This window comes from Rhododendron vialii, chromosome 13a (assembly GCF_030253575.1).
Source record: "Rhododendron vialii isolate Sample 1 chromosome 13a, ASM3025357v1".
Taxonomy (NCBI): domain Eukaryota; kingdom Viridiplantae; phylum Streptophyta; class Magnoliopsida; order Ericales; family Ericaceae; genus Rhododendron; species Rhododendron vialii.
The window spans coordinates 27,671,155-27,698,732 of record NC_080569.1 but is presented as its reverse complement, the minus strand read 5'-3'; the positions used below and the strand labels follow the sequence as shown (position 1 = coordinate 27,698,732).

The 27,578-nt window shown below is 40.6% G+C and overlaps 1 protein-coding gene across 1 annotated transcript; it reads left to right on the top strand.

Moving 5' to 3' along the window:
• Positions 1–91: 91 nt before the first annotated feature.
• LOC131313298 (protein NRT1/ PTR FAMILY 8.5-like) lies at positions 92–26,295 on the top strand. The gene is made up of 4 exons (XM_058341537.1): positions 92–110; positions 25,584–25,881; positions 25,919–26,056; positions 26,144–26,295. Exons 2-4 carry the CDS (start codon positions 25,660–25,662, stop codon positions 26,270–26,272), a joined length of 489 nt encoding a protein of 162 aa, XP_058197520.1. The 5' UTR covers positions 92–110; positions 25,584–25,659; the 3' UTR covers positions 26,273–26,295.
• Positions 26,296–27,578: the final 1,283 nt, after the last annotated feature.

The following is a 27,578-nucleotide window of genomic DNA, read 5'->3' as shown; positions in this document are numbered from 1 at the left end:
GTGTGTGTATATATATATATATATATATATATATATATATATATAGAGAGAGAGAGAGAGAGAGAGAGAGAGAGAGAGAGAGAGAGAGAGAGAGAGAGAGAGAGAGAGAGGTAATTGTTGAATTTAGAAGAACGAAATATTGAGAGAATATTGGAGTATTTTTGAATGAATTCTTTATAAAGATACAAACCCCTTTATATACAAAGAAGCTAAACTACGAAGGAAGTTAAATTAGGAAAGAATAAATATACAATATTACTATGCTACAATCACGGATCCTCAATCAATCAATTAGGCAACTGATTAGGAAATCGGATTTTCCTCTAACACTCCTCCTCAAGTTGGAGAGTGAATATCGTAAAGTCCCAACTTGTCACTTAACTATTGAAATTGTTCCTTTCCCAAAGAATTGGTGAAGATGTCTGCAAGTTGAGATCTTGACTGAATATAGGACGGTGTAATTACTTCAGCTTGCAATTTTTCCCGAACAATGTGGCAATCAATCTCTATATGTTTCATGCGTTCGTGAAAAACGGGATTTTTTGCAATATGGAGAGCTGCCTAGTTGTCACAAAATAAGGATGCTGGCTGGCTTTGTGGAACTTTGAGATCTTCCAAAATATGTCGTATCCATGTAATTTTCAAACATGTTGCAGCCATGGCTCGATATTCGGCTTCAGCGGATGAATGAACCACATTGGTTTGTTTCTTTGATTTCCAAGAAATCAAAGAATTGCCCAGAAATACGCAAAATTCTATAATTGAACGTTGAGTTGTCTCACAACCCGAACAATCTGAATCACAATAAACCTTTAATGTAGGATCATTGAATAAAGGAAAGAATAATCCTTGACCAGGATTCCCTTTAATGAAACACAAAACTCTTAGAGCAGCTTCCCAATGTGGTTTTCGAGGATTCTACATAAATTGACTTAGGATTTGCACAGAGTATACTAAGTTTGGCCTTATTACTGTTAGGTAAATCAATATCCCAACCAATCTTCTGTATTTAGTTGGATCATGTAATGGATCGCCATCGTCGGGATTTAGTTTCAAATATGCCTCCATGGGAAAATAATTGGGACGGGATCCTAATAATCCCACATCATTCAGAATATCCAATGCATATTTTCGTTGAGAAATGAAAATTCCCTTTTTGGACCAGGAGACTTCAATGCCAAGAAAATATTTAAGATTGCCAAGATCTTTGATATGAAATTGTTGCAAGAGAAAGTCTGAGAGAGACTTGATTGCCTGTTCATTATTGCTGGTGACAATAATGTTGTCCACATGAATAAGTACTACAGTAAATGTGTTGCTCTCTGACTTGGTAAATAGAGAGTAATCAGCCTTTGATTGAGTGAAACCTACCTTTTGAATAGCATAAGAAAATTTGGCAAACCAGTTACTGGAAGCTTGCTTCAAACCATATAATGCTTTATTGAGCCGACATACCATAGCCTCCCCCTGTCGGCGAAGGCCAGAGGGAAGGTCCATATAGACAACCTCATCAAGATCGCCTTGCAAAAAGACATTGTGAACATCCATCTGATGGGGGATCCAATTGCGGGAAGCAGTCACCGCTAAGAGATAGCCCACAGAGGTCAATTTGGCAGGGGGAGAGAAAGTCTCCAAATAATTAACTCTTTCAATTTAAGTGTAACCTTTAGCAACGAGGCGGGCTTTGTAACGTTCAATAGACCCGTCAGAATTGTATTTGATTTTGTAGACCCATTTGCAACCAATGGGTTTGTGACCAGCAGGTAGAGGACAAGAGAACAAGTATTATTGCGAGCAAGGGCATCAAGTTCAGCTTGCATACCATACCTCCATTTCGGGTCAAGAATTGTCTGATCATAGTTAGTGGGCTCACGAAGACCAAAAATAGAAGCGAAGAAAGAATAATGGGCAGGAGAAATACGAGAATAAGTGAGAGAATTAGAGAGAGGGTGCATTGTACCTCTGGTTGGACATGACGATGGGATGGATGATTGTGGGGAAGTAGTATGGGCAAAGTTCATTTGATAATCGACATGCCACGTAGGTTTGGCGCGAGGTCGGGTAGAATGACGAGAAGCATTGGGTGGGGTGGTGGTTATAGCGGAAGGTGGTGGATCTGGTAAAGTAATCGGTTGAGTGAGTAGTGGTAGTGGGTCTGGTGGGGAAGTACTGGTAGACTGATTAGGTGAGGAATTGGTTGGTGAGTCGGTTGAGGCTGGTGGAGTAAGTGGGGCAGGTGAAGTGGTGGGGTAATCGATTGGTATATCGTGGGTAGGTGGGGCAATATAATTGGGTAAATGTGTGGTGTAGGTGAGGTCAGGTGCAGGAGCGGGGGGAAAAAGCAGGAGAAGACATCCCTTTATAAGGAAAGATATGATCATGAAAACAGACATCCCTACTAACAAAAATTTTGTGAGAATCTAAATATAACAATTTGTAACCCTTTTGACCTGTAGGATAGCCCAAAAAAATGCAATGCCTAGCACAAGGAGTAAACTTAGAAACAGATTTGACAATTGTAGCATAACATAAACTTCCAAAAACCCGAAGGTGGTCATAAAGGGGTGGATGACTATGCAAGCGCTCAAAAGGTGTAAGAAAAGAAAGGAGTCGAGTAGGCAATCAATTGATTAAATAAACTACGTTGGCAACACACTCACCCAAAAAACGAATGGGCACATTAGATTGAAAAAGGAGAGCATGAGCAACTCGCAATATATGATCATGCTTACGTTTTACAACTCCATTTTGTTATGGAGTGGAGACACAAGAGGTCTGAAATTCAACACCTTTAGTTATAAAAAATGATTGGAGAGAAAGAAATTCACTACCCTTGTCACTCCGAAAGATTTAATATATGCGTTAAATTGGTTGTGAACAAATGTAAAAACTGATTTAAGTAAAGAAGAAGCATAAGATTTATAAGACATAAGAAATAACCATGAACAATGAGTAAAGTCATCCACAATGGTTAAAAAATAACGAGCACCAAAATGTGTTTGATGTCTATGTGAACCCCAAATATCACGATGGATTAATTGAAAAGGCAAGGTAGAAGAAATAGAACTTGTTGAAAATGGAAATCTAGTCTGTTTGGCCAAAAGACAAACATTACAAAAATTGTCAAAAGAAACAGAAACGGAAAAATTGGACTTAGAAATGAGACATAGACAGGCAGGTGATGGGTGGCCAAGGCGATGGTGCCAGGTAGAATCGAGATGGGTAGTATGGCAAGCAATTGGCGAGGTGCGATCAGGTGACATGTAATAAAGACTGCCACTTTGCTTACCCCAGCCAATCATCTTCCCCGTAGTCAAGTCCTGCAAAACATAGAAATCCGGGAATAAGATCACACAACAGTTTAAGGATTGGGTAACTTAAATGGCAGACAAAAGATTTAATCGAAAGGAAGGCACATGAAGAACGTCTTTTCACTACAAGAAAAATTCAATTGGGTGACGAATGAAAATCGTCACAAATTGCATGTTTTTCGTCACAAATAATATAGGTGACGAAAAAAAATTTGTCGACTAAAGGTTGTCGAGGATTCCTACCTGGTGACGAAATCTAATTTTTCGTCACCTATAGTGCCTTTTGATGACGAAATATTTCGTCACCAAAAAGTGAATAATTGGTGACGAAATTTTTTTCCTCACTTATTGTGCTTTTTGACGACGAAAAAATTCGTCACCGATGGGTCACATTGGTGACGAAATTTTTTGTCACTAATATAAGAAATCGGTGACGAAATTTTTCGTTGCGAAAGATGTTTTCATATGGGAAAAGAAATCCATCTTTTTTGCTCCTGCTGGGTTTCGAACCCGAGTCCCTTGAGTTTTTCGCGCAAGCTCCAACCAACTGCACTACACACACTTTTCAGTAAATATTTGAAATATCTAATATGTAACACATATGTTTAACATGAAAATATATTTCGAATGTAATTTTGGAACTTTAAACATTAAAATTAGCAATTTTGATAAACATGAAAGTTGTAGGCAATTGAGTTATTGTTCAAACTCAATTTGAATTATCTCAATCGGAGATTTTAGTAAAGAGTTATGTCCGAAAGACATTTAGTGAGAAAGCGTAATTCATAAATTTCGTCACGAAAGGTACCCATTTGACAACGAAATATATTTTTTGTCGCTGAAAGAGTTAAAATGGTGACGAAATTATTTTTCGTCACCAAAGTTAAGCATTTGGTGACGAAAAAAATATTTCGTTACTAAATTGCTCACATTTGGCGACGAAATATATTTTCTGTCACCAAATGATTATCTTTGGCGACAAAAAATAATTTTGTCACCTTTTTTAAGCTTTCGGCGACGAAAAATATATTTTATCGCCAAATAGGTACCTTTAGTGACGAAAATATTTTTTTCGTCGCTAAATAGGCATAATTGGTGACGAAATTATTTCGTTACAAAAGTTATCAAAATAGTGACGAATTTATTTTTTCATCGCCAAATATACTCATTTAGTGACAAAATTAAATTTCGTCGCCACTTTTTCGTCACTAATTTTCATTTTTCTTGTAGTGTTTAAAACAACATCTTTGTTGAAGAGAAGTGTGCCAGTAGAGTTTATAGGTACGGCGGAGCCATTGGGTAAATTAACACAAGGTGCGTGGGGCAGATGAGAGAGAAAATAAAGAAGAAAAGCAATATGGTCCGTAGCACCACCATCTAAAATCCAACAATTTGATGAGGTAGAATTAACAGAGGGAAGATTATACAAGCCTGCGACATTTGCATAAACATCATTATTACCCTTGGATAAGTGTGGCACATTTGTCACAACAGTGGTCAATTGTTGATACTGCTCGGCAGAAAGCCCTGAGAGAGGCAGCATGGCTCCGTTGGGAGATGCCGCATGTGCAGCAGTAGGATTGGATTGAGCACCAACCCAAACCGTTGCTTGGTGGTTTAAAATTGGGATCATATTTTGGTTTAAAGTTGGGATCATGCCGTGGGTGCCCGACTGGAAATCCATGCAACTTATAACAACTTTCAATAGTATGTGTATCTTTTTTGCAATATCTGCATAATAATCCTTCAGTATTGGAAGTAGAAGATGAAAAGGACGAGTTACCAAGGAACTTGTTGTTTGGGTTGAAGCCTTAATGAAATCACTCAGCCGCTGCAACTGAGAAATTTTCGGCAAACGAATTGTTCCCAATCTCTCACTGTTTCTTGTCTTGAGTCACCATGTCATAAGCTTCCCGAATATCGGGTACGGGCTTCAAAAGCAGTATTTGGCCTCGAATGGGATTATAAGTTGCATTGAGCCCCATGAGAAATTGCATGAGACGGTCCTCATTATGATGTGCGTTCCTCTTATTCCCTTCACTGCATTGACAACAATCGCACGTGGAAAAAGGGCGGTAAGAGTCCAACTCATCCCAAAATCCACTCAACTTTGTTTAGTAGTTTGCAACTGACATAATTCCTTGAACATGTGAACCAATGAAACTTTTGATTTGAAATATTTGGGGCAGATTATCTTGAGCGAAACGGGCTTGAAAATCCTCCCAAACATGTTGGGCGTGGGAGCAAAAAGAACATTTGGAACTAAAAGAACATTTGGAACTAGATCTTGTGAAACTGAATGAGAAAACCATGAGATCAACATATGGTTGGCTCTTTCCCATAGGTCGTACTCATCTGGATAGGTAGACTTGGAAGGCCTTTTGAATTTTCCAGTGACAAAGCCCAATTTGTTCTTAACAGAAAGAGCAATTTCAACAGATCTGCTCCATGTTGCCCAATTTCCGCCATCCAGTAGTTGTGAGCAAAGCTTGGTGGCCAAAGTGTCTGAGTGATGAAAATAATAACGGCTTAATGGGTCAAGCCCTTCCTTGGAGTTGAGATTAGACTAGAAATACTGCTACCTCCCATGGTTGCCTGGTATAGAAGATGGAAGGCTTTTGAAAAATCAAAAATTGTATCCAGTTTTGAATTGAATTGATTGTTCATAAAATAATTGGATGATACAAAAGTGGTGATTTAATGATTGTTACAGAAAGGTAAAAAGGGAATGATGGAGAAAAAATAACCACGGTAGGCAAAGAAAAAATAGCTAGGTATAGAACCCTAGCTTTGATACCATGTTGAATTTAGGAGAACGAAACATTGAGAGAATATTGGTTTATTTCTGAATGAATTCTTTACAAAGATACAAACCCCTTTATATACAAAGAAGCTAAACTAAGAAAGAAGTTAAATTAGGAAAGAATAAATATACAATATTACTATGCTATAATCACGGATCCTCAATCAATCAATTAGGCAACTGATTAGGAAGTCGGATTTTCTTCTAACAATAATAATAGGGCAAAATGACAATTTGAGAATGAGAACATAAGTATTTAAAACTCCTAGGATGGACACCTAAATAAGTATAGTGAAAAGAATGTGTATTTAACTTCTTCTATATTTAAACTGATCACGTAATTGTGACCCATTCCACTTGTAACCCATTCTACATGGATGAATGAGACCCAGACTCCATATATGACAATCTTGACTGATTACCCAGGATTAACCTTAATTTTGTAGGGATTGACTTGTTCTCCATTCCACAATTAACTAGTCGTTCGTATGAAAGCCGGCCCTTTTGGATTCTTAATTTGTCTACTCTTAATCTTACATAGAATCATGGTTTGAACTATTAATTGGTGATAGGTATGTAACGGGATTAACCGATATGCGCATCGGTATCAGTAGATATGCGCATCGGTATCGGTAGGTATCGATTAGTAAAATTAAGGCCGATATTACGATGTGAAGGAAAATTGCTTAATGTATCGGTGATGCATGGTAGATATGTAACGGCAGTAACAAAACGATACGGATGATACGGACAAAATACCGGTCTTTACGGTAAAAAAATATGGCCACGGTTAGTGTAGGAATTAATGGGATGTAGAGACGCCATTGGAATTGGTTGACGGAATATTCGGAAGATACTACATGCGAATACTCAGAAGTCAGAATCGATAAAATTATTGAAGCTTTTTTTTTTTTTTGGGAGGGCAAGAGGGTAATTTCATCTACCAAACTCACTTAGGCAATTGCTGACTAGGGAGAAATAGAGTGAATCCTTTAAACACACACACAAACCCAAACTCCCGATGCAGGAGCCTTTGAGTCTTTGACAAAACAACTACTTCTGGAAGATACTGCATACGAATATTTAGAAGTCAGATGCCGAATATATATATATATATATTTAGAAGTCAGATACTGCTTTGACAAGTCTAGTCGACTCTAAGGCATGCTCTTGGTTCTTGACCAGTGTCTGTGCCTAGTTTTCCCGTTGGCCATTCGAACCAAGGTTGCTTCATGATCTCCTTCAAAAAAGACCAGATGGGTTCTTTGAACTATGTGGTCTCGGCCACATAGTCATGTGCTTTCTGCTGGCGCTTTTTTCCTTCCTTGATGTTATGGACAAGTTTCTTTGGCTGAGGCTGCTGCGTTGTGACTGGTGCTGGCAGCTGAGATGTGACCGTTGGGAAGCTTGTAGTTGAGTTCATTAGCCCTTGAGCTGCACGGTCCGCCTAAAATTCTTCAAGAGCGCAGAAATGTTCCACGATGCGCATCAACTCACCCATCCCATGAGGTGGTCGAATAGCAAGTTCATCCAGAATTTTACTGTTGATTTCCAAGCCATTTTTGAAGGTTCTTGCGGCCCAGTACTCATCGATTTCAGGAATTTCGTTGAACAGTTGCCAGTATCGTTCGGCGTACTGACGGAGAGTTTCAGATGGGAGTTTCTGCATTTGGGACAATGACTCAGGCTCCTTGGCTGTCCTGTTGCTTGTGATGAAACGGGTGTTGAAAGCGCGTTCAAGATCGGCTAGGTTCAGTATGGATCCGGCGGGCAATTTGTTGAACCACTGGAGTCCAAGGGAGCCGAGGCTGGACGGGAATGCTTTGCATTTGATTTCGTCCTTTGTGGTGCATAGCTCAATGGTTTGACGGAAGTGAATTAGGTGGGTGTAGGCTTCGCATGTGGTAGGAACGAACTTTGTAAACTTTGGTATGTGAAAGTTGGGTTCGGCCGTCGTGTTGATTATGTGGGGTGTGAAGGAAGAAACGCCGAGATCCTTCAGGTGCCGCTCAAAACCAGGGCGCGGTTGCTTGCCGTGCTCATCCGTCTTTGTTCTCTTGGAGTCTCTGTACGGAGACTTTTCACGGTTTCGATGCCGGAGTTTGTCTCGTAAATCTGCTGTCACCCGGTGATGTCCGTCAACCATCTTTCATCCATCCTTACGGGATTTGGTTTCGTTGTTCGGCTCTTCAATACGCACACCTTTTTCGTTCCGTCGAGCCTGGTTGCTATTGTTGAAATTTTCTGCCGGGATTTCCCCGAGTCGTTCAGATACATGACGTCTGGTCTCCACGGAATCTCGGCTACGGTGGGAAACCGTTGTGCGAGAGAATTCTGCGCGACCAGTCGAGTATGTGCTTGTAAACGACTCGGTATCCCTAGTGTTGGTTCGATCGTGGTGGCTCTTTGAGCGATGTGTTCCAGATGTCGTGTTCCGCTTATAACGTATGATCTCCTTCGCATCACCTGGATCTGGTGGGATGCCAAGGCGGTCCTTGACGGAGCCGCGGTGGCCGGTTTCGTGAGGACGTTCTTGTGGCGGTGGTGGGGGTGGTGTTTGCTTTCGTCGCCTCCTGCTTCTGCCTCCCGCCGATCTAGATGTAGCGGGAGCGGCGTCTCGCTGCATCTGTTGTTTCATTTGGGCAACTTTCGCTCTCAGAGCTGTCAGCTCGTTGTCCCTATCTTCATCGCGACGTTGTAACAAGCGGATGTAGGCCGTTGTTACGTCGTCCGCCACTGGGGAGAGGCCTGAACTAGGGGGAGGTGAAATGGACATGTGCCTCTCTGAAAACGGTGTAAGGATTGTGTTTCCATTGGCGTCTTTGGCCCCTGAGACGGTAACGACTGCCAGATCTCCGCCCATGGTAATCGAGGCTATAGTAGTTGTTTAAAGGAGGAGGGTGGGCTGAAGGAGGTTCGAGCCGTTTGGATCAGAAGTTTAGATTCACGTCGGGTTCACCAATTGTGTGGCCCGTGATTTGTTGTCCTGCAATCCTCCTCCGTTGGCTCGTGGGTTTTCTAGTCTTCTCGCCCAGTCCTGCATAGTGAACGCATGACTAAGACCTAGTCGGGGTTGCCCGGCAAGGCCCTCCTGCGAGAGGATGAGAATATGCAAAGAATCAAGTGAGAAATTAGGGTTTTGAGATAGCGTAGTGTGTACCTCCACTCTGGGGTTCCTCCTTCCATATTTATAGGGCCTTCTTGACTTACTTTGCAAGTACAAGCATGTGCTTTGCACGGAATAGGTGACGTCGCCCTGACGTCATTGAATAGATCTAGAAACCGCTTTTAGGTGTGAGCTGGCAGCCTCCATGTGCTCCCATCGATATCTCTTGGTGTAACCACTTCATCACGTGAGAGAGCACGACTCAGCGGGTGGCCGAACCGCACATATGGCCGAGCCCGGTATATGGCCGAACCCGACTGGCGACCCACTTGAGAGACATGCTAACGGGTCTTCCCCTCTGTCGTCGGCCGAGCATGGGCTACCCACGTCGCTTGAGTTCAGAATAAAATATCTCGTTGATAGATGACTCTCGGCCAACAACAGTGCCCAAGTTCAAGTATGGTTCGGTGGCCGCTCGCCGAGAGTTACGTTCGGCCTACCACAGTCTCATCTGTGACGAAGATGAGTATCTTAGGGAGTTCGAGACGGGCAATATCTCAGCAACATTCCTTGAGATCCCTTATGCCAAAGTTTTCGTCAATAGATATTGCAAGAAATTTACCACCATTGGAACCACGTATAGATTTGGAGGATTTGCATGGCTTTGTGAGTTCTTGAGCACTATCTTCTTTATACTTTTTTTTTGATCCGATCTTCTTTATACTTGTTTTCCCTTTTTTTTGAGCTAAGTAAAAAGGTTGGGTTCCAACCCCATCACGGAAGAAGAACTTCAATTCCAATTGCCATTGTACATTCACTCAGTGAACTAGTACCATCAATTGAAGAAGCCAAGGTGTCCTTAATTTCAAAGTAACCCCTACCCATGGTAAGGTAGTCGATCTGCTAGCACAACCATACCAAGGTACAAGCCGGACAAATGGTGCCCAATACACAACATCTAGTTCCCAAGGAGTACTACCTGCAAGTGGGATTCCAACTCGAGACCATATACGTTGGGGGGTTTCACCCTTAGTGCCCTACACCACTTGCCATCTTGGCAACCTCCTCATTCCAAAGAAACTTGATGACTCTAAGAACTTGGTCTTAGGAAAATTCTTAAATTAGGTCTTTTAAGTACTTTTCTGCACAAGTTTTTTTTAGTGATCAATAGAAACTTCACTGATGAAACCCAGCAACTGGTACAACCCGAACAAACCATACTTACACGGGAGCCTCATGCTCTATAAGTTATTAACACGCACTACTACACGGACCAAATTTGTGTTCAAGTACTCTAGATCGGTTGAACCATCTTCATTGCTAGCACTTGTATAATGCAGCCACTCATCTCAAACCTCTAATACAAATATCTTCATTCATGTTCCCATGCAGATATTCCAAAAAGGTTGTGCATTAGTTGCTGATGTCTCGAATGCCATTCTCCAACTCTCAAAAGGCTAGAAGATGAATGGTTAACTCCCAACAAAGAGTGTTTAGAATCTAAAACTACGAAGCAAAACATTGATAGCTTGAGCCTCCGAAGTTTTTGGGGCCTATTCCTCTTCTCAGTTGCCACTTCCTCTGTTTGTTTTCTTCTATTCCTTGGGCACTTACTGAGGGACTACCTCTGTCCTCAGTCATCTCAAGTGGCTGACATGAATGCAGGTAATGAGAGCGTTTCGATCAAGACAGTTAACGTTGCACGGTACTTGATGAATGCAGAGACTGGAAGTCCATGGAGATCTCCATCCTCCGATCGGGTAGTGCCTGAAATTGAAATGTGCTAAATATTTGGATTGTGTCCGATGGAGACTGTAACTTGCACTCCGTCTATTTCACATTTATAGTCCTTTTCAGGAGTTCGTGTCACTTTATTTGAGCACTACACATGTATCTTATATATTGTGTTGATTTTTTCACAAGGGTCCTCGAATTTTTTATTTTTTTTTAATTTAATGAACGGCTCAGATCGTTTGTATGGGATCCGTAGTTGGCCCCACAATGTGATCTGTGTAGAATCTGTGCAAATATCGTTTGCGTGGACGTACTTTCCCTTTATTTGTGGCTCTAACTTTTGCGTACAATTATGATATGATACTTCTATTTTGTCGGATTTGCAAAATAAAAGTAAGAATTAGTTTTTGCTTTCGATAAACATGCAATCAAAGTTGTACTTAATTTGTTCTACATAGTGAACGAGTTAAGTTAAAAATATGTATGCCGTCTATTTTATGGAAATTTGATCAAACTAAATTTTTAGATCTATTTTTTTACATATTCGACAAGATAAACGATTCGAATCATGATTATGAGCTCGGTATGAGCCCACAAAATGAGATTTAAAGGGATATGGAAGGATTGGGCATGGATTAGAGCTGATTCCATGCTTGAAAAAGACAAAAGAAGCTGAAAAAATCGAAAGGTTTAATTTTTTTTTTTGGGGTAAATTGGAAACTTTATAAGCACAAAGAAACTACAAACCAAAGGAACTAGTCCTTACTAGGAATTGCAAGCTATGGAAAAAAAAAACTGGCCAACAAACAACAACTAGAACGAACAACCGCAACTATTACCCCAGAACACTTGGGGGGAAAAAACATTTCTGGGAAATCTCCAAGATGTCCCAATTGAGAGATTCTGGGCAAAAGCACAAATCCCTCTCCAAGAGCTAATGCAAGCACAGTCATCCTCAATAATAGACAGCTGCAAAAGAGAACAATCCATACCTTGATGCTAAAACACACACAAATTCTGACCTCGATCTCCACAGCCAATAAACCGTGGCTGCTGCCAAAGACAATTTGCAAATTGTAAGAGCCATAGAACTGCCACTCCTAACCGAAAGGTTTATTAACGTATCAGTATCCAGTACAAGGGAGTTTTCCAATTAAAAGTACTATCATTGCCGCTAAAAGCAACACAAGAACCCGTCGTAGGAGTAAGAAGCTGATCCTGCTTGTAACACTGTTTCACAATCGCTTACTATAGGCCATTTCACCCCGGAGAGATTAAGAAGACAAAAAATTATCTATGGAGACCATTGCAGAATGTTCGGAATGCACATAAGGCCTTTTTCTTTGGGGGGAAAATAGATTTCAAATGCATTTATTTGTCATAACGTGGACGGAGAGGCGACTCGTGTTGATGTGGCTTTCTCATTGAGATGAATCAGTAAGTAATGAAAGTTTGATGCAAAACTAACGAATGTGAATTATTTTTAAATAAAGACAAAAAAATAGAGTTATTGTTCCACTTTTTAATCCAATCACCCCAGGTGAGGTTGTGTGACTGCATTTATTTAATTGGTTTAATCTTAGCCCTTGAGTTGTATGACTAAGATGGAGTGTCAAAAATTGTGTTAAAAATTTTTATGGGTGGAACTGGCCTGAAAAAATATTGTCGCTATAAGTAAATAGTGACTTAAATTTCTGTGTTATCACTAAATCAAACAGAGGTTAGGGATAAAAAGTTTATGTCACTAAGGTTATCCTTTTGTAACGACAGTGATAGCAAGGGCATTTTTGTCTTGTATTAATTCTTTTTTGGCTTGGCAACGGAAAAAAACAAAAAAAAAAAAAAAAGGGCAAGGGTGGTGGTGGTGGCAGCAGTGGTGGTTTTGGCGGTGGCTGGGCGGCGGTGCAATAGTGGTGGCGGTAGCGGATGTGGTGGTGTGATGATTGTGGTGGGGTGATGGTAGTGGGGGCGGGGCGGCGGTGGGGGTTGTAATACCCATCCCCGATATTTAGTATTTTAAACTCATATTTTAATTAAATATGTGTTTATGAGGTTATCTCATATTTGGCGGGTATTTAACTAAATATTGTTGATTGATTGCATAAGTGGAGGGGTGTTGTGATTGCACTTGATAATCTCTCTAGAGTAGATATTTTGTTGCACATTCTTCTTCTTTCCCCTGTTTCTATCGTTTTTCCTGAAGAGAGAGAGAGAGAGAGAGAGAGAGAGAAGAGGAGGAATCTGGTCTGTTCTGCAAGAAATTATTCAAGGTACTTAAGAAGCTTGCAAATTTCTGTAATTTTTACTGGATGTTCATTTATGTGTCTAGTATGCGGTGGTAAATTTTCATAATTTTCTGAAAAATGTGAAAAAAGATAAAAACCATAAATCAAGTTGTGGTCAGATTGCTCGTTTTGTGCAAACAGCTTACAGATCAATGTTATGCATCAATTCTTTATAGTTAAACGATCCTCCTGGTTATGGGTCCTTGCGAGTCGATCTGAAAGATTGATAAATTGGTGATGTTTTGGCATTAGAATTACTAAAAGGTATTGAGTATTCGATTTTTAATGAATTTTCGAATGCAGATTGGTTTGCTGAAAATTGTGCTTAGCTGCACAGAATTTCTAAGTTTGGAGGTGATTTTGTCTAGGTTTCCTTATTGTGAAAAATCTGAGAAAAATCAAGGATAAACTTGGATTAGTGATAATTATGTGTACCAAATTTGGGGTTTAATTATTAGATGGATATTCTAATTTTGGCGGATTTTACAAGTTGATGTGATCTTGCTGAGTTTTGTATTTGCTGCATTGACATGTTTTGAGAAAATGGTCATATCTCTTAGCTCGAGTATCGGGTTTGTGCACGAATTTTTGATTCTAAAACTAGACTCCTATGTCTTTCGAAATATGTAGGGGTTGTGGCTTAGTTTGTACTCGATTAAATCAGTTCTTGATTTGAAATTGATAGACGTGCAGAATCTACAATTTTGGATAGGTTATTGTGTAATTTTGGACGAGCATAACTTTATCGTTCAAACTCTATATTGGGCAAACTTTATATTAAAATTCATGTACCGGATGTGTATTTTCTAATGATGGTAGTTTCATGATCTGGTTTTAAACCTATAAGAAGTTATAGGTAGAATACGACGGGCTGGTCGTAGATTTGAAGCCAAATGTAGGGGTTATGCAGTGTTTGAGAACTATGCTTGTTTAGGGACACTTCTAAACCTGTGAGATGGACATGCTAGTATGCGTTAAGCATTTTTAATCTATTGTTGGTGTATAGATTGTTGTTAGGAGTTAGTTTTGACGTTTAAGCGTTCAATAAACTGATATGGTCCGTTTGTGGCTAGGAGTCAAGCCGATCAATTGGGAGATGCCGAAACCGTAAGTTTGGCGTACCTCAGTCAATACAAAGGTGAGTGTATTTGATATGGTTCTTCTCAATATAATATATTGCTGTAGTGGTAGGTGTATATCTTGCTAATCGTAGTTAGCTTTTGATATGGTTTTCTTTGATGATATATTATTGGGGTGGTGAGTGTATTTCTTGCTAATCATAGTTAGCTTTTGATATGGTTTTCTTTGATGATATATTACTATGGTGGTGAGTGTATTTCTTCCTAATCGTAGTTAGCTTTCAATATGGTTTTCTTTGATGATATATTACTGCGGTGGTGAGTTTATTTCTTGTTAATCGTAGTTAGCTTTCGATGTGGTTATCTTTGGTGAGATGTTGCTATAGTGGTGGGTATATATCACGCTAATTGATGATTTAGTTGTTGATATGCATGCATGATGATATGTATGCTTGGAGGTTATATATCATGCTAACCGAGGTTTAGTTATTGATATGCATGTTGTTGTGTATTGATTTTATTCCCTTAAGGATTGTGGAGTGAGTCACACCATATCGTAGGCCGTGCCGTCTAATTAACGGTGAATGAGAATATGGTGTGCGGGAGACAATACCTTGGGTACATGGGATGTGGCAGACGTGTCACTGTATGTGATGTAATTATATTCATATAGTTGTGCATGGATTTTTATTGTTCAGTTGGGTGGACATGTTGGTTATATCTGTTATATACATTCGACTATTTCAGTTACGTTAGTGATGTGTATTCATGTTGATATTCCTTCGAGTATTGCGGTATTATATTGAGCATTTTTATATCTCACACACTCTGGCTTTCCTTTTTGGTCTGCCAGGTAGCAGGTTGCATAAAGTGGGTCCACTACCGGTCAACGTGTTGAGGAGTGTTTGGGCTAGCCTTGGACGTTGTGGATGATCGAGCTTGTTGTAGGTAGTTAAGGAAGAAGTTGTTTTGTTTAAGTTGTCGGTGGATGTGTTGAAGTATGAAATTTTCTAAAGTGTTGTAAATCGAGGTTGTAGTTGGTTGGTCGATACGTTGACTCATTTTATGTTAAGGTGATAAGTCTTCCACTGGGTGTTTATTTCTGATAGGTTGTGAGGTGTGGTTTGGTCTTCTGCGTGGAATACCACGTGGTTGCGCCGACTCAGGCTCACTTTGGGTGTCGTTTGTGAGGCGGGGTGTGACAAGGGTGGTGGCGGTGTTGGTGGTCAGACGGAGGGGTTGGTGGAGAGAGAGAGAGAGAGAATATGATTAAAATCTTTTTTTTTTTTTTTTGCTCGGCAAACGAAACTTTAATTAAAACTCGAAAGGGTACATCGAGGGAAATACAAAAATACAGCAAATATAGGAGCCCATCCAATAGAGTGTTGAATGAACTCAAACCTCAACAAGAACTACAATTTTAGCCTACGAATACCATCAAGAAACACCTTAAACTCCTCCACCGAATAAATCTTGATTGCGAACTTAGCTTTCATCCACATTGCGATTCTTGTTTTTACCAATTCCCCCACCTCCTCAATACTCGCAATAGCATTGTTGAACACATAGTTATTCCGAGCTAACCATAAGGACCACACCGTAGCATAAAAGGAAACTTCCCACACACTTTTCTCTAAGTTCCGAAACCTGGAATCAAACCACCATAGGGCCAGGTCTGACAACGAAATTGGGCATACCCACGATACATGCCACCAATCCAAGATTATAGACCAGACATTCCAAGAGAATTGACAATGCAATAACATGTGATTCGGAGTTTCAATATCCAGGGAACACAAAGGGCAGGATAACAATTGACCCTCTTGAATGATATTCCTGTTAGATAGCACTGATCTTGTTGGAATCCTTTCCTGGATCGCCAACCACGAAAAAATTTCCACCTTAGGAGGGCAGTGATTCTTCCAAAGGGCACCCAGAACTTGGTTTGAAGTCTGACCAATCTGTTCCCATTGAGTGTACACTGATTTTGATGAGAAGCATTTATCAACCGACCACTTCCATTGAAGCACATCCCTTCTGGCATGATCTAGAGTCACCAAATCCAGTCGACGATGCAATTCCTCTGATAAGGTGTTCTCAAACACATTTAGCCGCCTCTTTCTATACTGTAACGACCAACGCGAAGTCCCTGACCCTTCCTTCACTGCACTGACCGTGCAGACTTTTTGGCTAGAGATAAGAAAGAGTCTCGGAAATTCTTCCTTGAGAGTCCTATCCCCCAACCATACATGGTCCCAAAATAAAGTTTCTTGCCCAGAATGAACCTGAATTCTAAAGCCCTCAGTAAGAACCGAGGCAATGGAAGAAGATTGATCCTTTAGAGAGCAAATATCTCTCCAGATGTTGGTGATTCGACCTGTCCTAGGCAGTTGAGGTAGCCAATCCCCCTGAGCTAGGTTATACTTCCTTTTAATAACTTTGACCCATAAAGAGTCTTTGTCCTCATGAAATCTCCACCACCATCTAGATAGAAGAGCAAGGTTTTGTTGAATCACTCTCCTTACTCCCAGCCCACCAAACTCCTTCTTCTTTGCTACGGTTTCCCACTTCAGCAGATGCAACCTCTTCTTTTCCACTGTATCACCCCAAAAGAATTGTTTCTGTAGTTTTTCTATAGCCTTTGCCACAGCCACAGGAATCTTAAAAATGGACATGAAATAGGTTGGCAAATTGGTGAATGAAGAATTGATAAGAGTGAGCCTCCCCCCCGTGGAATTAGTTCTCCTTCTCCATACATTTAGTCTACTCTCCAACTTTTGTAAGATCGGTTCCCAAGTTTTAGTCCTCCTCGGGTTGGCTCCCAAGGGAAGACCAAGATACTTAATAGGTAAGGATTCAACCTTACACCCCATAACCTGCGCGAGGGAGATCACTTCCGGCTGTGGAATGTTGACACCACACAGAGAGCTCTTGGAAAAATTGATTTTCAGTCCCGACATGAGCTGGAAGCACCTAAGGATCCTTTTAATGTTCGCCATCTCCTCTTTGTCATTGTTACAAAATAGGATGGTGTCGTCAGCAAATTGGAGATGGGATACAATGACCCCATTGGCCCCAAACCTTATTCCTTTGATGATTTGCAGCTCCCTAGCTCTTTCCAACATAATGTTTAGAGCTTCCACAACTACGTTAAAAAGAAAAGGGGATAAAGGGTCCCCTTGCCTAAGGCCTTTCTGAGTTTTGAATTCTTTGGATGGAGAGCCATTAATCAACACAGACATGGATACCGAGGAGCAACACTCCTTGATCCATCTACACCAAATCTCCCCGAATCCCAAATTTGACAGCATATGAAGCAAAAATTCCCAGTTAACACAGTCGTAGGCTCTTTCAAAATCAATTTTCAGAATCAAACCTCCTTGATTTCTCATCTTCCAGCTATGAATTGCTTCATTAGCAATCAAAACCCCATCCAAAATTTGTTTACCTCCAATAAAGGCAGCTTGAGACTCACCAATAATAGAGGGTAAATGGTTTTTAATTCTGTTTGCTAAAACTTTAGACAACAATTTGTAAACCCACCCCACCATACTAATAGGCCTGAAATCTTTGAAAATCAAAGGGCACGCCACCTTAGGAATTAAAGCCACAAAAGTAGAATTAATACCTTTAGTAAGCTTTCCATTGGCATGAAACTCCACGAAGAAAAGCAAGACCAGGGTCTTCAAGAATTCCCAGCCTTTCTTAACAAAGGAGAAATTGAAACCATCTGGACCCGGCGCCTTTAAGTTACTGCAAGCCTTCAACGCTGCCACAATCTCCCCCTCATCAAACTGTTTTTCAAGAGAGACAGAAACATCCGTACTCAATCTCCTAGGGAACGAACCCCCCAACGTAGGTCGAGAAATCCTCTCCTCCATGAAATTGTTACAAAAGTACTCGACTGCTGCATCCTTAATTTCCAACGGATCTTCCACAATTCTTCCAGAAACATTGATTAAGCCCACCAAATTCCTTTTGAACCTACTATTAGCAACCACCTGGAAGAACCTTGTATTTTTATCACCCTCCTTGAACCACTTTATTCTAGATTTTTGTCTCCACAATGACTCAGCTAGACGAGATAGCCTCCAAAACTCTGTTTTGGATTTGCATTTAGCTGCTATCTCATCAGGATTGAGTTGCCTATCTTCAGCAAGCAGATCAAACTGGTGTAGTTCAGCTTCACATACTTGTAATGCTAAATTTACATCCCCAAACTCCTCTTTATTCCACACTTTTAATCTTTCTTTCACAGCCCTCAATTTCTGAACCAACTTAAAACCTGCCCAGCCATTCACCATAGTGGTCTCCCACGTTTCCTTGGCGATCTTCATGCATCCAGGGTGCGATAACCAGATATCCAAGAACTTAAAAGGCTTAGGCCCCCAGTTTCTGTTATCATTCATGATGACCACCGGGCAGTGATCAGAAATAGGCCGTTCTAATCCCCATTGAACAACTTTGAACTGTTGGATCCATTGATGAGACAGTAAAAATCTATCCAAACGGCTAAGGATAGCTTGGTCTTGGTAATTCGTCCACGTATATTTTCTCCCAAGCATCGGCAAATCCTCCAATTCCATATTATTGCAAAACTCCAAAAAATCCCTCATTCCCCTATCCATCAATGAGCAGCCCACCCTTTCACACAGCGCTTTGATTTCATTAAAATCGCCCCCTACACACCACGGAATCTGAGAATTTCTCTTGAGGCCAAGAATTTCTTCCCATAAACCTCTCCTGTCCACCACATCATTAGGGGCGTAGACATTGACAATAGTGCACGGAAAGACACCATTAACCTCACCTTGCAACAGAATAAAAGATCTATGATAAATAACAGACTCCATCTTGAAAAAATCTTTACTCCAAACCGTTAAAAGACCTCCCGATGCCCCAACTGCGCTTGAATAGGCAAAATCAAAATCTGTATTTCCCCAAATTCGTTGAACCACTGTTCTATCCAATTGCTCCAATTTTGTCTCCTGAACACACACCATACTAGGATTCCTCTTTTTAATCAGCTTAGACAAGAACCTCTTTTTCACCGAGCTCCCCAACCCTCTAATGTTCCAAATTAGAATTTGCATAAAAACTTGACCTACCCACCCAGAGACTACGCCAAAAAAGGAACAGGGCTAACCCTCCGCTTCTCTCTCCAAAGCTTGGGAGAATTCCCGAGCTTCGATTTCAATCATTGAATTCAGAATAACATCATCTTGAGGCAAAAAATTAACACCCAACTCACCTCCAATCGCCATCGTTGCTCTGACCTCTCTGATGATGGCAGAATTGCTTTGAATCGAATCGTCCGATGAAGGGGAAACATTCTCCACAGATAACGGGTCTCGATCTGCAACCCGAGAGACATTCTCCCCAGACAGATGGTCTCGAGCTGCAGCCTCTCGGAGAGTCAGTAAGTTAGATAGCTGCCTTCTTCTTCTTCTCCTGCACTCTGCATTGTTAAGGTCTACCAATAGATTGATACTTGCTATTTGCGAGCATCTCACCATCTGGGAATCGCCTCCACCAGACCCACTCTCTATGTCATCAGATTGGGAAAGCACTGGGGAAATAAAAGAATCAGATACATGAGAGAGCTGGGCCCCAACCCCAACTAGACTAAGCTCATTTAATGGCCCAACAGGCCCATCTCCACCGAGTAAATCTGCCTCCCCCTCATGGGCCAAGGAGTGGGCTATAGGACCCATGACCACATCACCCACCGTTTTGTCCACTGAGTCTCCCACTTGAGATTCAAAATCCCCACTTGAAGCATACTGCCGAGTCTCCTCAAGCATTAAATGCTCGTCTACTCTTACACGGTTTGAGGTCCTGCCAGCAGTCCCCTCGATCTTCTCCTTCCCATGCAGAGCCGCTCCTCTAGATAACTTGTCCCATCCTGCACCACCCACTCCTTTTCTATTGGTTTCTACCACTTCCAGCCTTTCCACGTCATCATCATCACTATCACCCAGCCCACAGACTGGACCAGGCACCATGGAGGCTACCCTCCGAGGTTCCTCCTGACATAGCTTCACTGAGGGATCAAACTCTTCCACTTTGTCTGGATTAACAAAAGAAGAACCCTCAGAAACTTTAACATCATACACAACCCCACCAATCTGAATTTGAATCCACTGGTCAATAGGGTGAATTTCTTTAGAAGCAATCAATATTCTCCCATTTGCAAAAGATTCATCTCGCATCGTGGCCTCATCCATCTTAATGAAATAACCCCAAATCTCTCCAATCTGCTTAAAAGTCTTGGCATTCCACCCATTCAATGGCACTCCACGGCAGCTGAGCCAAATAAACCGTTCAAAACTAGCCGGTTCTCCCCTCCAAGGTTTTACAGATTCAAACCATAACTTCATCCATGGTTGCTGAATAAGGACGTCCCTGCACTCTTGGCTTTGAAAAGTAATCAGTACCTCTCTACCGCCTAGAGGCCTGAAGAGAGCCACCCCATCAGTTTCCATGCTGAAGCTAACCTTTAGGGTCATCATAGAGACCACTCTATGCATGATTGCTATCGCACTCCTAAGCAACCAACCATTACCACCGGAATCAATATGAAGTTTGATCGATTGATCCGAAGCCATTTTTGAGGATTCTCCTTTCAGAACTTGAGCAAAAGAGCACCCATGGCTTCGGGGAGCCCGAGTAGGCTCGACTCTGTCTTTCCCCCTCATCTGGCTAGCATTCCCTTTATCCTTAGCCGTGTTTACCTTTTCAATCTGAAAACTTGGAGCTGGCCTTCTAGGTTTGGTCTCATATTGCCCAAAAGAAGCCTCTTTCACATATAATCTTTCATTATCCACCCACACGCCATTCATCCGAGTAACCGCCACTCCAGCTGACACAGAACAATCATACCTAACAAATCCGAACTTATTGCCTGTTCTTTTACTCCTTTTCCTTGGAATAAATGCATCCTTAACTACACCAAACTTATTGAAAGTTCTTTGTAACCAGAACTGGTCCTTGTACTCCGGAATGTTATCCACGAAAAGAGTCACAATACCCCTATTTCCTGCCGTTGAAGTAGAGTGATTCCTATGCTTTCTGATGACAGGAATCCATCCACCATTGAAGCTTTCAGGAACTTCTCTGCCTTTCTCGCTCTCTCGCTTACTCTCTCTCTCTCTAGACATCACGCTCTCCCTTGATTTAGCTAGAAAAAAAACCGAAGGCTGCTGTTGCCGAGATCAAGTGGAACGGGCGACGACAGTTTAATATGATTAAAATCTTACGAAGACATTTTTGTCTTGTACAAATTCTCTTTTAAAGTAAAATAGATCTAAGGCCTTACAAAACATTAATAGTAGATTAGAGGGGTTACAAACTTAAAAAGCAGATTGATGGGTTACAAACATGCTATAATGGACCCTAGACAAATTTTTTAAACTTTTTTTCCCTACAAAGTATGAAAATATTTATGTGACAAGCGGCAGACACATCATAGCCCACGTGGATGCCACATCATCGTCCATGTGATCGCCCCCAATATCACCCGCCACAATCTCTTCCACATGGTGAAGTGTTTTGGCTCAATTAGGAGTCGTTCAGAGCCGTTTGGGGCTATTTCGAAGATATCTGAAGATGTCTAGAGCTATTTGAAGTTTTTCAGAGCTGTCTAAAATGTTCATCCGAGCGGAAATCAATCTCGCCCGTGCTACCTGAAGTCGGTCCTCGCTCTTTGAAATTTTTTTATCCGAGCGGAAATCAATCTCGCCCGTGCTACCTGAAGTCCGTCCTCGCTCTCTGAATTTTTCGCCTGAGTGGTCAGGCGTGGAACAACTTCTTATATAAGTCGTTTTTAGGATTTTCAACTTATTATATTGCATTCACAGCATCGTTTTCTGTGAGAGGTAAGAGAAGAACTTTGAGAGATCTCATCTGTAGGCTTTTGGGCATTTGTTTTCTTTTGTATAGTTAACCCTCGATTGTCTAACAGGCTGTGGAGTAGGTATTTGTTACCAAACCACGTAAAATCTTTATGTTCTCTGTGATTGCTCGGCTCTCTCTCTCTCTCTCTCTCTCTCTCTCTGGTTTTTGTGGTTTGTTCAATTATATAGCAGTAATCACATCCGTTTTCTCTGTTTATTAATGCTTTCGTACAACACATGGAACACCACATAATCATCCACGTGGAATCGAAAAAGTAAAAAAATTTGATCGAAACTCATAATTCTTTTAAAAAAGACAAAGATAAGTAAAAAAAAAGTTGTCTTATTGACTTATTTTTGTTTTTATTCAAAAAATTATGAGTTTAGATCAAAATTTTTTACATTTCCGATTCCTTTCGTCGAGACGAATAAATAAGAATATTTAAATATTCATCCTCTTTATCTATGCCATGTAAGAATTCATCCAGTCATTTTTTCATGCTTATGTTTTCATCCTTACAATATGTGAATTACCATTATTACCCTTTTACTATGATATCTATAGGAGTAGATATATACATTTATTGTTTCCTAAATTAAGGTGATTGGGATGAATATCAATCTCTGCAATTAAATGAGATATCATATAGGAGGATTTCAGGATTTCAAATTTTCAAATGTTCAAATTATTTTAAACGATGTTTAAGCCGATATCATGGTAATAAACCATCTACATTTACAACATGAAATATTTAGAACATAGACAAATAATTAATTAACCATGAAATAGTTTCATGGTAAACGGTCCAAATAATTAATCATGAAATGATAGGAAAATAGACAAACATATTTCATGGTAAATAAAGTAAATAATTTACCTTGAATTAATAGAATAAAACTAAACTAAACCAAAATCGAAAAACCTAGATCGTGGTCTTCTGGCATTAACTCCGACCGCGGCCACCACTGTGACCGCGTCGTTCTTCTTCCACGGACTTTGCAACAATGGAGGCCGGACTAGTGGGGATTTTTGTTGTTTGGGGTGGATTTTTGCCGGACTAGTTTGATGGTAAACGGTTCAAATAACTAACCATGAAATAGTTTGATGGTAAACGGTTCAAATAATTAACCATGAAATAATTTCATGATAAATGATCCAAATAATTAACCATGAAATGATAAAAATATAGACAAACATATTTCATGATAAATGAAGTAAATAATTTACCATCAAAACAAATATTACCATGGTTAAATTACCATCATAATTTCTAGATCCAGGCCTAACTCTCATCGATCACTGGTGACTCAACCCAGCCCTTGCCGATTGAAAACGAAGCAATCAAAACAAAAACACAAAAAAAAAAAAAAAAAACGTTACACAAGTCTGTTGCAAAAATTGGAATTTTTTTCAACAGTTGAACTATCTAAAACCCAATTTTGAGGTCAAAATTGCAGACCCAAATCGTGAAAACAACGCCTCAAAATTGCCGGATTGTCAGGACGGCGATGGCACTCATCAACGGTGAGACCCACATAAAGAAATGTCAGAACACTAAAACTCAAAAATACCGTTGTTGCATGTGAGAACGACGATGGGTGATTGAATGGCGACAGGAAGAACATCGTCGTCGAAGGGTACAAATCGATGGTGAGTCAAAACTGCATCTATCCCCTAAGTTTTCGTTTGGAGCTTCCGCAAGAGTACGGCGTGGAGGAGGAGGGAGGAGGTGACCGTGGAGGAGGAGGCGCTGTTCATCGTCGGAATTCGCAACCAAGACGACTGGTGTGAGTTTCTGCCGCATGTGAAGGATTTTAGGATAGGGAGCAAGAATTTAAATGGATTGGTTATCGGGATGTCAAGATTCTCGGGATTGAGAGGCGAAAATTTTGGGGGATCCATCGCCGGTAAAAACTCGAGGATGGGAGGAGTTAATTTGTCGTCCCAAAATTCATGGCTATATATATATAATAATAAAAGGGCACATCTGGTATTAAAAGAGAGTGAGAATGAAAACATAAGTGACAAAATTAAGCAGGATGAAAATCTACAAAGAGTGGGTTTCGAAGATGATTATTTAAGTCTCCTGAATAAATAAGTCACAATAGTTTAACACAAAATAAATAAGTAATTTTTTTTAATGAGAACAAAAAAATAAATCATTCAACTTTTTAATCCAAACCTACCCCTAATCTGTCCCTCCCTACCATCAACCCACCAGCCGATTCACCCCTCCCTTCTCCGGCCACTCAGTATCCGGCAACCTCAGATCCGGCGACCCCATCTCTGTCGAGCCCCGTCTCCGGCGAACCTGGGTTTAGAAGCTATCGTACGTGTTTTCATAACAAGAGTCGTCTAAAGTTTGAACCCAGAAGGCAATACATCACATCAGGGCCAGCCTTTGGGCAAGACCCAAGAGGCCCAGCCCTTGGGCCTAAAAAAAAGTCAAAAATGGAGGCCCTTTTTAGGATTAAGTTTGTATATATAAATATAGTTAGTGGGATATGTACAGCACAATTTGAATAGTCTAGTGGCAATTCTTTCTTTATTAAGTGTTTGTGCTCCATGGTTCAAACCTTTGTACGTGCATTTTTAAACTTCGCCCAAACCTTTTTTTTCTTGTGAATGTGAATTGGTTTCTCTCGCGTCATATTAATTTTTTATTTTATTTCAAATCTTAATTATTTTTCATTCTAACTCTACAAAAGTTTTCCTTAGTCCTACTGTTAACTTGAATTACATCAAGAAAATGAATTTTCAGTTAAATAACAGAGATAACAACCTCTTTGTCAGATATACTTCATGTGATGGGTTTATATTTTTCCACCATGATAAATTAAATCAAAAAACACAGCAAGCTATCACTGTTTAAAATTGTCCCCTTTCATAAATCGAAAAAAAGATTGTACAATTATTTTCAAAATTCTTGTACGTAATACCTCTTAAAAAATTACAACAAAATTTTAAAGGGCCCCAAAATCTTAGCCCGCTTAGGGCCCCGAAAAGTTTATGGCCGGCCCTGCATCACATCCAAATACACCTTTCATTACATCTGTACATTTAAATATCCATCCTCCTAAATAATAAGAAACGGATTGGGGGATGCCATTTTTCAATTGGAACAATTTTGTCCATCCTCCTAAATAATAAGAACCGGATTGGGGGATGCCATTTTTCGATTGGGACAATTTTGCCCTTTAATTTCGGGCTTTTTACAGATTGCCTAGGCCAGATGGGTATAGTTGTAATTTTATTTCTGCCCGCGTGGCACGTTCTCCACCGCTTTCTCCCACCTACCACTTTATTACTCCCCTTAATTTTGACATTTTACACAGAGAAACAATTACAAGAGCGGCGTTTGAGAGAGAGAGGACGATGGAGGAGGCCACGACGGCAATGACGATGACGATAACGACGGCAAAAAGGACGGCAATGAAGAAGGCAAATGAGAGGTGATTTTGTTATACTAAGTTTGCACAAATTTCGACGAATTGTATGTTCAATTTGCATAGATCTATTAATTCTAGTTTGTATTTTCCTTGTTTTCTCTAAACTTGGGCACCGGCAGGGTCAAGAGGGCTCTACCCGCAGTGGGTGCGGACCAGTTCGACCAAAAGTTCCCGAAAAAGGCCAAGGCTTTGGCCAGTTACTTCAACTTCCTTCTGTTCAGCACCAATGTGGGCGCCGCCGAGGGGGTCTGGGTTAGCGCCAACAAAGGGTGGTGGTGGGGGTTTCTCATTTGCACTGTTGTTACTGGTATTGGGTATGCTGTGCTCGCTGTTGGAAGGCCTTTCTATCGGATCCACTTGCCCGGGGAGAGCCCCGTCATCAGGATCGCACAGGTCTCTATATCTCATAGTGAGTGAGCAATATTTTACTAAAATGTTAGTATTTAGTGATTGATTGTGTAATTTGTATGACTTTGACAGCTGATTGTAGTGCCTTTAAAAAATCAAAGGATGAATCTGCCAGAGAGCCTCGATGAACTCTACGAGATCAAGGAAAAGGAATCAATTTCTCAGGAGGAAATACTTTCACACACCAAACAATTCAGGTGATATAATCCAGGCTTAATTTGACGGAGAAATTAATAGTCATCAGCACAGTGAATTGAAGGTGCTCAATGAAAAAGAAATAACGAGGCAAGAAGAATGAAGTCATTAGGGAGGGCGTGTGACCGTATGCGTTCTGAAATTTCCCTATTCAAGTCCAAGGTTTGTTTACCATAGCTAAACCTACTTGGCTTCCTGTTGGTTTTCATGTCAATTTCATTATTTGTCACATCTGTGTGGTGCGTATGTGGGTGTGGTTCATCTCCTTTGAATATTGGTTTTGCAGGTTAGACTCCGCTTGGGACTTTCGTGTGCATAAGTTCAATCTAGATTGATTTATTTTGCCATTCTGCTGGTGTGTGGAGGTGACCATTTCGCCCAATTATTTAGCTCTCTGCATTCCTGTATGGTGATACAAATGAAGAATCTTTTGTCTGCTTTATTTTCGTGAAATATTTTGGGTGCATTTTTGGGTTCGTGTCAAATCAATTCGATTTTCTATACTGTGTTATTTAGGGGTTTCTTCAGTCCTGTTAACGGTGACCTCTGTAGAGCATGTTTTGGCGATGGTTTGCTACATTTTTTAATTTTTTAAATTCCTGCCTATGTAAAAAGAAGTTTTGGGTTGCCATTTTTAAATTTGGGACATGTTTGCCCCTCAATTGGGGAGCTACTGGTTTTGATGACGAGGGTGGTTCCGTCTATTTGGCTCATGCGGAAAACGTGGACCAAATCAAGCCACCTCTCCCCCTCTCCTTTTCTTACTCTGGTTTAGAGGAAAAGAGAGAGAGAGAGAGAGAGAGAGAGAGAGAGAGAGAGAGAGAGAGAGAGAGCCGTCGGAACTTGAAATCCTGATGCGATCCCAGCGCGACAACCCGACCCAAGCCCAGCTCAAGTCCATTGTATTTTTCCGGTATTTGGACCTCATGTCCATACACCTCAGGCCCTAGCCCTTCGACTGCCAGCTGAGGGACACATTCAAGGTGTTGGACAAGGGTGTTTATTTAACAGGTTTTTACATTCCATTTAAGTTTGTGGCTAGGTCTCCCGACTTGGTTGTTCCAATTAGCAGTTTATCATACACTTTGTTGCATTGATTAAGTTCATTTGTTTGTCAGACATTTGTTGTCTATTCTAGGAATCACATCTTCATGCACCAGATTGCCATTTTTTGATGAATTCAGAAAAATTGGGCTCCATGCTTTAAGGCTTTGCATCAAGACGATGTTGACGAAAAAGTCACTGGGACCTTCGTGCCTTACTGGTCAGAAATTGCATTTTTATTGGTATAATTATATTAAAGACTGGTGTA